This window comes from Protopterus annectens, chromosome 2.part2 (genome assembly GCF_019279795.1).
Source record: "Protopterus annectens isolate FY-2018-M chromosome 2.part2, PAN1.0, whole genome shotgun sequence".
NCBI classification, from domain to species: domain Eukaryota; kingdom Metazoa; phylum Chordata; order Ceratodontiformes; family Protopteridae; genus Protopterus; species Protopterus annectens.
Window position 1 is genome coordinate 1,091,942,272 of NC_056730.1, and position 13,096 is coordinate 1,091,955,367.

At 39.4% G+C, this 13,096-nt stretch overlaps 1 protein-coding gene across 1 annotated transcript in view; it reads left to right on the forward strand.

Moving 5' to 3' along the window:
* SECISBP2 (SECIS binding protein 2) overlaps positions 1–13,096 on the forward strand; it is a 1,593,758-nt gene that overhangs the window by 606,844 nt on the left and 973,818 nt on the right. The window contains exon 5 of the mRNA XM_044064311.1: positions 1,823–1,975. Within this exon, the coding sequence (XP_043920246.1) occupies positions 1,823–1,975 (153 nt within the window). The remainder of the gene's footprint in view (positions 1–1,822; positions 1,976–13,096) is intronic.

A 13,096-nucleotide genomic window follows, 5' to 3' on the forward strand; every position in this document is an offset into this window, starting at 1 on the left:
ATATATAATGTGTGTGTAAATATGTGTGTATATATATATATATATATATATATATACACACACATACATATATGTATGTATGTATATATACAAACAGACACACATGTATATGTATGTGTGTGTATATATAATTTTTTGTAAGGTATGTGAGGAGAGCTAGTTCTCTGAGTATTCCTACAGATATAGTGTATGTATTGTATGGAGGTATTGTTGGGTAGTAAACTGATCACAGTGGACCCATTTCAACCATAGACTAGGGTAATGTATAGTGACAAAAAACAAATGTATAATGTACATTTGAAGTTAATAACAATGACTACAACAGTGTGATTGTAAACTGGTTATGCAGAGCAATGTAAACAAAATAAATACTGCCTTAAAACCTTTAGACTTTAAAAAGGTTGTGTTGTGAACTATAGCAACAACTTTATCAACTTTATTATATTAAACTGCTAAGTTTCTCAGTATTAACAGATATCATGGGATTCCAAAGACTTTTCTGCCAGCTTTTAAGATGGTAATGTGTTGTTTTTAATGCTAATTTTGATATAGAATCAGTCGACCAGATTACCATCCACCCAGACCAAAGCTGACAGTCTAAGCAGCTAGAATAGAACAAATTTTCCTTTGGGGAGATGTCATGTTGGGCAGTGTCATATGCTCTCACAGCAGGGACTTTATGCCCTACTGCGTCCTCTGAGGGGAGGTGTGTGCAGTGATATATGCACACATGCATGCCCATTACCATACAATGCTTGCTTTGCCTCTCCTACTCTCATGTGTAGGTGTGACACTATGCTACTCTCTAGCCTAAAGTAGAGTATGGAAGACTTCAACTCCATCTCTCCAAGCTGCCTGTTAGCCACTCAAACCTGATAGCCCCCTTTGCCAGTCTGGCCAACCCTAGTGGCATTATAGGCGAGTGCCTTCCTCTGTACCAGTGGACAGTCTGTGGAATTGCTTGCTCACTTGTAATGTAGAATGTATGTGTTCCTCTTAATGTTCTCTACTGAAACGAGAGAGAGAAAGAAGTTGGTCAGAAGGACATTACCTTGAAATCACTGTGTTGCATTTACAGCTATAAAGTGACTGTAAATCTCTGACTTGCACTATTTATACAGGTGAGAGTAGGAAAGGGTACAGCATCATTAGCCATGTGTCTGCATATTCAGAGAAATTTACGTCTTGTGTCTTGTTTTACTTTCTCTGGAGCATCACTGTATACTACACTAGACATCTTGAGCATTCAGAGAATGCTAACCCAAACTGTACATATCTGCTTTCTTCATTTACTCGTCATCCCACCCTGTACCACATTAAGTGAGAAAAAGCAGTGTGCAACCTGCACATTAGGCAGAAAAAAGTTGAATATTTGGTCAGTTTTATCACTGAGTGCAATGTCTGATATTGCAAAGGACAGCATTGAAAAGCCTAACAGGAATATAGAAAAGACTTTTATCACACATAGCCACTAAGTCTACACTGCTTTCTTGTATAATTCCTTCCTACCACATCTATCTATGTATTTGAACTGTTTGCCTAATCTGAATCTGGGAGTATTGTTTTTGTTACTTGATATCAGTAAACTGTCTGCTGCATTAAAAGTATTAATGTCCTGCAGAATGTTTCATAGGCACTGCTTGTACAGAATAGTGCAACTCTTTTAGTTTCATACTGACAGGGATGGATCACATACCCATTTGTGTCAATATGCAGAAATAATGCTTTATCATATTGTAAATATAGCTGTCTTACTGCTGAGTGACTAATTACCTGTTTATTTCTTGAAAGATTTATATTTTTTCATACTTCTTTTTCCAAGGCCACAGTAGATAAAGACTCTGGGACACTTCTAAATCAAACAAACCTCTCCAGTGGGGACGCAAATACTGTAAACCCCCAAAGAGCCAAAAACTCTGCATCAGTCTTTGCTCAGGATAGTAGTGTCACCACTGCAGAAACTAAGAAGTCACAGGTAAGTGGGTTGGGGTATAGTAAGATCAATTTGAGTGTTTTCTGCATTTGCTCATTCATTGTTGAAACATTAAGTGATTGTTAAGCTGAAGTGGTGGCATTTAGACCTAGATTTACAGTTTTATAAGTCTATATTCAGTTAGTAAGAACAGTGGGTATTAGGTGGAGCACAGAACTTTAAATGTAAAACCCCAAACCAAACTTCTCATCAGCTTCCACTTCCATTTATCTTGGACAGGTCAGTTAATCTGAAGCAAGTATTTCATAATTATGCCTTGGAATATTTATCTCCCTTGTTTCATTTTAATTTATGATCATCCTGTTTTGCATAACTGATGGGATGAATATTCTCTGTTCAAGCTAGTTTTGGGAATGCAGTAAGATTACTTCTTTGAGGAGGATTTTTGAGGCAGTAAATGTAGCAAGTAATCTACAACCTGATTTTCAAGCATGTGAAAGTCTCCCATTGTTGGGGTAATTTAGGCCTCTAGCTGCTCCATCTGTAGTTTCACCTGGCACATATCATATAGAAATCATTGCTGTCTTCACTTCTCAATGATTCAAAACAATCAGTTGACTGACTGCATTTTCCATATGCAAATAAATTTGTTTTATTTTTGCTGACTTTCCAGTCAGAAAATGCGGTCTCAGATTTTTTTTCTGCTTACTGTGAAAAACTAGATGCTGTGTAGTCCTGTGTCGCCTTCATTCTTACACTTGGGACCGGAGCCAAACCTCGGTTCCGACTCGGCCATACTCTAGCTCACAAACTTCTGGTTGGCTCATGGCTAGGAGGTAACCCATCATGCATCATCAACATTCCCCAGATCTCATTTGCCACTTGTTCAGCTCAGACGTGATTCTTCTTGGCTGTGGCTAAGTGATATTTTCAATATATTGAATTGTCATTTTTGGATATTGCTATATTGTCTTGCTGTTTAGTGTGTATTTTTGCAGTTTCTGTCTGTTTTGAAAGATTTGCTGCTTAATTTCTGTGTTTTTTTGTTTGTTGTTTGGCCATTTTCCGTTGGCCGTTTTGGTTTCCCTGCATTGCCTTTTCTGTACTGCTGTTTTCCTGTATCCTGTTCGGCTAGGCCCATTTAAGTTAGAGGACCTAGTCCTCTTTCTGCTGTTTTGTCACCTGTTGGGCTAGGCCTGTTTAAATTAGAGGACCTAGTCCTCTGTTTATTCTATTTCCCCTTAGGGCTAGACCCGTTTAACTTAGAGCAACTAGTCCTCCGTTATCTTTCTCTGTTCATTGTTGTGTGTTGTAGTGTTTTTTTTGGGGGGATTATGTCAAAAGGACCATAAGCCTTCGGGCTTCAAAAAGTGTACTAAATGTGCCCAGAAGATGTCCTTGACTGATGGGCACAATTTGTGTGTTTAATGTTTGGGGGCTATCCACCTCCAAGAGTCTTGCCTGTTTTGCCATGCATTCAGTCCTCGTGTTCTTCAGGAGAGGAAGAACAAACTGATTTTGAAGGGACTACTAAAGCATTCCTTTGACGAGGAATTGGGATCCTCATCCTCCGTCTCTAAATCTCCCTCCTCCTCCAAAAAGGAAAGACCAAAAACTACCAAAAGGCGGTCTCCCACCCAATCTGTTTTGTCGGAGCCATCAGACAAAATTGCTAGTGGCTACCCCCTCATCGGCTCCACTGATTTCAGTGCCGACAGAGGTTAGCTTAGTGGCTCCATCAGTCTCTGCTTCAGTAACATTGGAACCAATGACTGACATTACTTCTTGGAGCCGGTCATCTGAACTTCGGCAGGTATCTCCGACTCTTAGGTTGCCGATTTTCTAGAGATCCAGATCCCACACTCTATCTTTTAGGTCCTCTAGGAGCCTTTCTAATGAGGATGTCAAGAGAGTGGTGCATAGACTGCTTCAGACTTTGGCACTGGCAGATTTGCTTTCGGCTTCGTCCCAGTCGGTCCCGGAGCCCAATGTACCATCCCACCCAATCGATTTTCCTCCTCTGAGCTTCTCTGAGCCTTCGGAGCCAGAGCTGTCAGTGCCTCTGGTTGTGGATAGGTCGGTTCCAGCTATCTTAGTTGGTCTCTCAGTGCCTTCCATGGGGTCAAGGATCCTTAGCTCTCCGGTCTGGCCTGAGGGGGATGCTTCAAATTGAACTTCAGTTCCGAGCCTACCTCTTGGTGCTTTGGTGTGAGTGAGCTTGGACCCCACATTTGCTTTGGAGCCTATTTCCTCAGTACAGAGGTTTGCCTCTGTATCTTTGGAGAGGAGGGCATCCTGGGAGCCAGGGGGATCAGCATTTGAGGTGATGAGGAGTGTGCTGTCCAGAACTTCAGCTTCATCCAGAGGTACCAACACTCTTCCCCCTAAGGCGCCGATCTCAGTCTCAGCTCCCTCTCTCTCCCTACACAGCAGAAACCCTTAGCCTTAAGATACCTCCATGAGTGGTCCCCAGTCTTCCAAGGTCTCCCCAGAATACCTGTCTGAGGAACCACCTAGGAAGAACACTTTTAAGAGGAAGCATGTTGACTTCCCCGATGAGTCTGTTACATTAGGCACTGACCTCAAGGAGTCAGAAAGGTTCCCCAAGTCATCCTCTGATTATGTCTCTTTCGCAGATATCCTCGAGATCCTGAAACAGAGGCGCGGCTGGCCCACCAAATCCCCTTCTGATGAGTCAGTGTACCTGAAGACTTTCGGGTCTCAACCCTCCGCCTCTTGGGGGTCTCCATCTTTCGATGAGCTACTTGATTTAGTGAGTCGAAAGGTGTGGGAATCTCCTGATTCTGTGGAACTGGTTCCTAGAAGACCAAATAAATTTTTATCGGCCCCCAAAGACGAGGACTTTTTGACTATGGCCATTCCAGTAGATGCCATGGTGGTGGCAGCAGCCACCAAAAAGGAACTTGCCGAAACTTCCTCCACTGTCCATCCGCTGAACAAGGAGTCTCAAACGATGGATAGGTATGGGAAGCATGTTTTTGCTTCAGCGGCCTTTACTTTGTGGTCTTATCTGTCCCATTTCACAAGGCTCCAGAGAGATCTCCTAAAAGAGCTGGGAGATGCTCTACAGGGTAACGTATCTGATGCTGTATCTCAGAAGGTCAACGCACAGATGTCTATCCTAAGTTCTGTTGTGAATTCCTCCATGAGGCTGATTTCAAATTCAGTGGATGGAGAAGGGCAAGCGGGTTCAGGAGTCTCTCTCAGGAGACGCTCCTGGATGCACTTGTGCAACTTTGTGGAGGCCTTTGTCTACGTTTACCAACTCCCCATTTGACGGTTCCTCTTTGTTCGGAACCAAGGTAAAGGACACACTCACCAGGTGTGAGCAGGAAGGAAAAGCCTTGTTTGCCATGGGAGTCCATTTTTCTGTCCCCTCTAGACCCTGTCCCAAAGGGAAGAAGGGTGGCAAAATGTGGTTCAAAAAATCGCAGAGGTTTTTTCAGGACGCACAAGGTGATTCCTTCTCCAGCAGCAGAGGAGGAGGAAATAATGGTAGACACCACCCTAGAGGTAGAGGAGGCGCGCAGAATTTGGGAGACTATGATTCCTTTCGTGGTCGTCCCTATCAGCGCTCCTGAAAGGAGGCCCATTTGCACATCTCTGGAGCCATTCAGAGGTCGTATTTCTTTATACCCAGAAGCCTGGCACAACATCACTCAAGACAAGTGGGTATTAAAGATAATTACCAGAGGTTACCATATTCCCTTCCCTTCTCCACCCCCTCTGACCAGATGAATCCCAGATGTGCCACCCAATCACAGGGATTCAGCAACTCTAGAAATTCAAAAGTTGCTCATGACGAGGGTCATCCAACCCGTCCCCGTAGACCAAGTAGGATTAGGGACTTGCTCCATATTCTTTTTGGTGCCAAAAAGAACAGGGGACATGAGACCCATTTTGGATCTCGGCAAACTGAACGAATCTGTGCAAACGTCCAAGTTCCAAATGGTCACCTTACAGTCGATGCTCCCGTTGTTAGGGAAAGACATTTGGATGTGCTCCATAGACCTCCAAGATGCATACTGCCACATCAAAATAGACAAGGCATCAAGAAGTCATCTACACCTCCAGCTGGGAGCCAGTCATTATCAGTTCCGCGCCTTGCCCTTTGGTCTCTCCACAGCCACCAGGGTGTTCACCAAATGTATGGCAGTGGTTACGGCTCACTTGGGACGTCAGGGATTCCAAGTGTTTCCATATCTGGACGACTGGCTCCTCACCGCCACTACCAGGCATCTACTGTTACAGGCCAGTGATGCCACCATTTCAACTTGCCTTCAGCTAGGAATTACAGTAAATTGGCAAAAATCTGCATTGTCGCCCTCTCAGCATGTGAATTTTATTGGTGCCAAAGTAAACACCATTTCTGTGAGGGCTTACCTGCCCATAGAAAGAATTCAGAGTCTAAGGGAATAAGTCTTGACCCTACTTCCTCTAAGAAAAGTCAAAGCAAAGGTGGTGCTCAAATTGTTAGGGACCATGGCTTCCACAATAACACTAGTTCCATTAGCCAGACTGCATGTGAGGGTCCTTCAGTGGTTACTCTTTGCCCAGTGGTCACTGCAGTACCTCCCTCTGTCTCACCCTATCCTTCTAACAAATTTGTGCAAGCAGGATCATCGTTGGTGGATCCAGACCAGCAACCTAAACACAGGCAGACCATTTGTTCCTCCCCCCAGTTGCCACTTTGACCATGGATGCCTCCCAGATATGGTGGGGGTGGTATTATCTTGGGAGAACAGTCCAAGGCACATGGCAAGATCATGAGGCACATTTGCATATCAATGTCTTGGAGATGAGAGTAGTGCTTCTAGCATTGCAAGCACTTCACAGCTTTCTCCCTCTATGAACAATTGCAATCCACTCAGACAATATGTCAGTGGTATGGTACCTAAACAAGCAAGGAGGAACCAAATTTTACCCCCTCTGCAGAGAAGCCCTTTGAGTATGGGAGTGGGCAGTGTCTTCCCAGCGCTTTCTGGTGGCAACGCACATCCCGGGGAAATCCAACGTCATAGCCGACAGGCTCAGCAGGGCTATTCTGATGCCTCACAAGTGGTCTCTGAACACTTACATTGCAGAACAGATCTTTCGCAAATGGGGTCAGCCTTGCTGCGATCTCTTTGCCACCCCTCTCAATGCTAAATGCAGCAGCTACTTTACCCTGATTCCCCCGGACAGGGATACTCCAAGAGATGCATTCGTTCACAATTGGCCCTTGGGACTTCTCTATGATTTCCCTTCTTTCCCCCTCATTAAGAAGGTAATTCAGAAAGCAATATCCTTGGGAAGCAGAATGATCCTAATTGCTCCTTACTGGCCTCGACAGATTTGGTTCCCCTTCCTCAGACCATATCTAATGGACGAACCTTGGACTCTCATTCCAGTTCCAAATTTACTGGCACACGTCAGGGGTGTTCCATCCCTCACTTCACACCCTCAACTTGACAGCTTGGCTGCTCCAATTCCATCCCTAGTCAGGCTTCATGACTTTTCCCCTGAGGTTGTACACATTCTGTCATCTTCTGACAAACCTTCTACTAGGAAGAAGGAAAAAAAGACCACACCGGATACTCAAAACAGTTCCAGTTAGCGCTTTCGTTTACTAAAATGAGCAAACTTCTTCAGACAATTTTAAGACACACAAGTACACTTAAATACAATACTTATTATGACATCATTTCCTTTAGAAAAACATCATTTCCTTTAGAAACCCAGCCTAATTTTAAAGTGCCAAACTCTTATAAAAAACAAACCATATGTCAAAAAATAAATAATAAAAGTCCTTACAAATACTTCCAAAAGTTACATGTAAAAATGCATTTGTATAATTTAATAAATATACAGTAAAAAGCATTAAAAATATAAAAACATAAATCTATCTAACGCTTTTAATTTCAAGATACTCTTAATAGAAACAAAGTCATTTAAACCTGGCGGAACTAAGGCATTTAATTTCAACTGCCAAATCAGTTCCTTCTCCTCTAATTTCAAATCCATTGGTCCACCCATAAAATTATCCAGAATTTTCTCAATAACTAAGAACTTGAATTCATGTTTGGGACACAAATTAGTATGCCTTGCAAGTGCATTGTTCAAATTATTTTTATCAGTGGCATACAAGTGCTCATAAATTCTATTCTTGAGGGGTCTTTCAGTTTTGCCCATGTAAAAAACGGGGCAATTTCTTCATGAGCTCAAGTAAACCACCTCTCTGGTGTTACAATTGAATATCATTGATGTGATATTTTTTGCCATTTATTGTAAAAAAGGTTGCCACATCTATATATTTGCACCAACAACAGGCCTCCTATTTAAACATCCCACAAAGTGGGGAATGACATTTTAAAGTACTATTTTCCAAAAGTGTTTTTAAATTCCTTCCTTTCCTAAATACTACAAAGGGAGCCTCTCCTACATGTGATCTAGTCAAATTGTCATCTCATAAGAAGGACCAATTTTTAATAATAATTTATCTCAAAAAGTGAGCATCAAAAAGTGAGCATCTATAGAAAATGTAGTTATAAAGCTCAACCTTGCTAAATCAACATCTGAGGACCCAGATGGTTGTTTGGGAAAAGATCCCTACAGTCCCAGTCAATGCCTGATGTGTTGCAAGTAACATTCCAATTGTCCAACGAATTATCCGGACTACAAGAGCCCAAATTAGTGAAGATATTACAGCAACAACACAAGTGGAAGAAGAAAACACAAAACAGGAGGAGGAGGTAGTTCTTTCTCCTGGGCCCGTAGGGCGTACTAGTCCTATTAATACATGACAGAGACCAGTTCAGATTTTATTTAACAGTACACAAGACTGTAGAATTTTCAATTATTCTACCTTTGTTCCTGCCCCTTTATTAATAGAGGTCTTAACCAAAGGTTCAACCTTTGTCCCTTCAACTAGAAGTGACTTAGCAAGGACACTTACTGACCTTAAAACATATACTAGGAAACTGAATTTGAACGTGGTATTTGGGAACAATTCCAGTCTCACTAAAGAGTTCAGAATTGCAAGTATCTTCAACCAACCCTTACATCCTTCCATTTTATTATTCGAAAGAATTTGTGTGAGTGATTTTAGAACACTTTTGACTACTAGGAGAGCCCTTAATGAAAGATTATGTAATTTAACTCAACCTGAGAAGGATGCTTTGGATGATTTAAAATTTGCTGACATCCGTATTATTAAACCGGATAAGGGGGTGGGTTGGTGTTTATGGTCAACGAAGATTACAATTATAACATGAGTTCTCTGTTGACCAATAGGGCTTATGTAAAGGTTTCCCTCAATTAAATGAATGGAGCATATCAAAAAATTAAAGGCTTCATTAACGATTTGTTCATTGAAGAACGCATTGATGTTGATTTGTTGAATTTTTTCTTAATCACCTACCCATCACCCCTACCTTATTCAGCTTACCTAAAATCCACAAAAATTTGGAAAAACCTCCCTTCCATCCCATCATTGATGGGAGGCAGTCTATAACCAATGGATATGCTAAAATTTGTGGATGTCAAACTTAAGGAAGCTTTAAGAAATGAAACCCAGATATGCAAGGATTCATGGGCATTTTTAGGTGCCATGAACAATTTTCTTTTTTCTAGGAACCTGAATTTTTTAACAATTGATGTCCGTGATTTGTACACTACCATTCCTCAGGAGCTTGGTTGTGAATGGGTCAGGGATTTTTTTGTTAGAACAACATTTGGATGGTGTTTTTAGACTGCTGAATGGTCAAGAGCAGGTTGTTAGATCTAAAACAAATGAATTTAATAAAGGAGCAGCTTTAAATCTTTCCTTCCCTTTAGCTATACGCCAGGAGAAGAACTTAAGCAGAACACACTCGAACAGTCGAGGGCGACAAAAAAGGAAGTTTTCAGGGGAGCCACTCACCAGCACAACGCTAAAGAAAATGTGGACAAACCACAACAAAATTTAGTTTTTAATTTGTCCAGTGTTCCACTATCACAGCATGACATTAATTTATTAGTCAAAGGACTAAGTTTCATCCCTTATAGCAATAGTATGCTAGATGAAACCATCATAGATGTTAGAATGTTTTGCAGAAATGTTATGCTCAAGTACATTTATAATGGCACTTCCACCAATGAGATTGATAGTGAGCCAACTACTAGCAATGATAGATTTAAGTTTAAGAATCTGAGCGACTATACACCAGTCAATCATCCATTAATTGAAGCATATTTACGCACTACAGAAGATGAAATTTATAAGTATTTTCATAAAAAGAGAATGAATAATTTTAACAATAATCTGTCATACCAGGAGAGAAGGAGCCTCTATAATTTAAGAAATGATCTAAATATAACAATTAGGCCAGCAGATAAAGGCTCTGGTGTTGTAGTACTTGATACCATAGATTATCAAAATGAAATGTATACTATGCTAAGTGATGTGTTTTATACAAGAATTGATTTCACTAAGGTTCATGAGATGTGTGCGTATGTACATGGTATTTTAACTGATATTTATAGAAGTAATTTAATAAATAGAAATGAGTTTATTTATTTATATATTAAGATGCCTACCATCCCAGTTATACATGGAATACCCAAAATACACAAAAGTATTACTAAGCCACCCATGAGACCAATAGTCTCAGGGCAAGGATGGGTTACGGAGCACTTGTCAGTTTTTATTGAGAAACATTTAAGGTGTATTCTAAATAATAATGAATTTGTATTACGTGATTCTAAACAGTTTCTAACAGATTTGTACTATTTTAATAATCAAATGGATACCATCCACAATTTGATTTTAGTAACTTTTGACATCCAATCATTGTTCACAGTCATCCCCAACGACCTTGGTCTAGCTTATGTTAGTAACTATCTCACAGAACATAGTACCTATGGCAATGTTTTAATTGACTTATTGGTACACTTCCTTGAGTTAGTGCTGGAAAATAATGTATTTATGTTCACTGATAATATTTACCAGCAATCAGATGGCGTAGCTATGGGCACTCCTTGTGCCAATAGCTACGCCAACATGTTCCTAGCCTACTGGGAAGAACAGTTTCTATTTAAAGAATATATGTTTAAGAAATATGTAAGATTCTATAGACGTTTTGTGGATGACGTGTTTATTTTATGGGATGGTAATACAGAAGAACTGCTTAGTTTCAATATGGTTTTGAATAATATTACACCATGTTTGAAATTTACAATGAAATATTCATTATTGAAAATAGAATTTCTAGATCTATATATCGAAAAACTTGAATGTGGAATGTTTAATACTGGAATTTTTAGGAAACCCTGTTACAGGAACACTTTACTATTCAGAACTAGTATGCACCCTAAGTATGTTTTCAGTAATATAGTGAAAGGACAGACCCTACGAATGTCTATATTGAATTCCAATGACAAAGGCTTTATGGCAGACTTATATGATTTGGGAGAGAAGTTTGCTGAGAGAGGCTATAATTCTACGGAGGTAGATTTACAATTTGATAATGTTTTAAGTTTACGTTCAACATTAGGTACCCCATATTTGGGGCCCAAGCCTTTAGTAATGAATAATGTTAAAGAAGTCACTAATGCAAAAGTTAGGTTTCTGACTTCATATACAACAGATAATAAACAAATCAGAGAGATTATCACTAAAAATTGGAACATACTACATACTGATGACACACTGACAAAGATTGTAGGTGTTTCTCCATCTTTTACATACAGGAATAAGAAGAATCTTAAAAGATTGCTCTGTTATCCACCAAACAAGGGTATACACCCGAGCTTTAGTTATGGTATAACACCTTGTGGACAATGCAATTTTTGTTCCTTAATAGATTCTAGTATAGTATTTATACATCCGGATACACAGAAGGAAATATACACTCGAGCTATTGCCAACTGTATGACACCTGATGTCATATATCTTGCTGTATGTGAACTGTGTTCATGTTTCTATGTTGGTAAAACGAACAGGGTACTAAGAGATAGAATAAGGGAACACTGTTATAATATAAGGAAAGGTAATCTGCAGAATGCACTAGCCAAGCATGTGACACAAACAAGTCCTGAACACAAGTTTATGTTTAGGGTGCTGGAGAAAATGAATGCTAATGTAAGAGGAGGTGATATTATGAATCATACTGAAGACAGAGAAAGTAGGTGGATAATTTCGTTGAGAGCTGATAGAGGTCATGGCTTAAATGAAAGGGCATCTATCAGACCACATTTAAAGAAGCGTAGGCATACTAAGTTCTGATATATTTTTTTTATATTTTTCATATATTTTTTAGATTTTAGATTTTAATGTATTTTGATACTTGCACATATACATTTTTTCTGGGTAACCTATTCACTTCACATTACAGTTTCATTAAGGTTTTTAGCTTTATACTTTTAGATAATTTATTCCTCTATTTATTTATTTATTTATTTATTTATTTATTTATTCCTGTACATATGCACTCATATTATACATCTAGATATATATATTTATTTAGATACTACACTTATATATACTTCTTACACAGATGCAGTTATACATTCATGTACTGACTTTACCATAACAAGTACCACTTTGTTTGATAATAGTTCTCTCGATCTGTACATGACTATTTTTATTGCTAGTCATTATGTTTCTGATGGTATTTACCTTGCTTAGTTTATAAGTTGCCTTGCAATATTACTTGCATGTGTTAATGTTTTATTTAATATGATTATCACATGCATTTATGTATTAGGCTGCATATACTTTTATACTTGACAGTATGCTGCTTATAATATGTTTTTACATTCTCCATGGAATGAAGTTATTTTAATTTTCAATAGAATATGTATATACTATTGTCTATTTCAGATGTCAATGATATTATGTTTACATATTTAGTTTTCAAGTTTTGTGTTATGGCGCTTCTGCTTTAAAAGTTGGTTGATTAATTAACATGCAGATATTTAAAGCACATGGCTATTGTGCTTCCTGTTTGTGATCTGAAGAAGCTACTAGTTAGTGAAAGCGCTTATCGTGGTTCATCTGTGCAATAAACTGATTTATCTGTTTTAGAAGACTGGATTGCTTGGATTTCTTACACATTGGATGTTATTTCTCACTCTGTCGATGCTTGCCTGAGTTATTTATCTATTTAACATTTGGATGGTGCT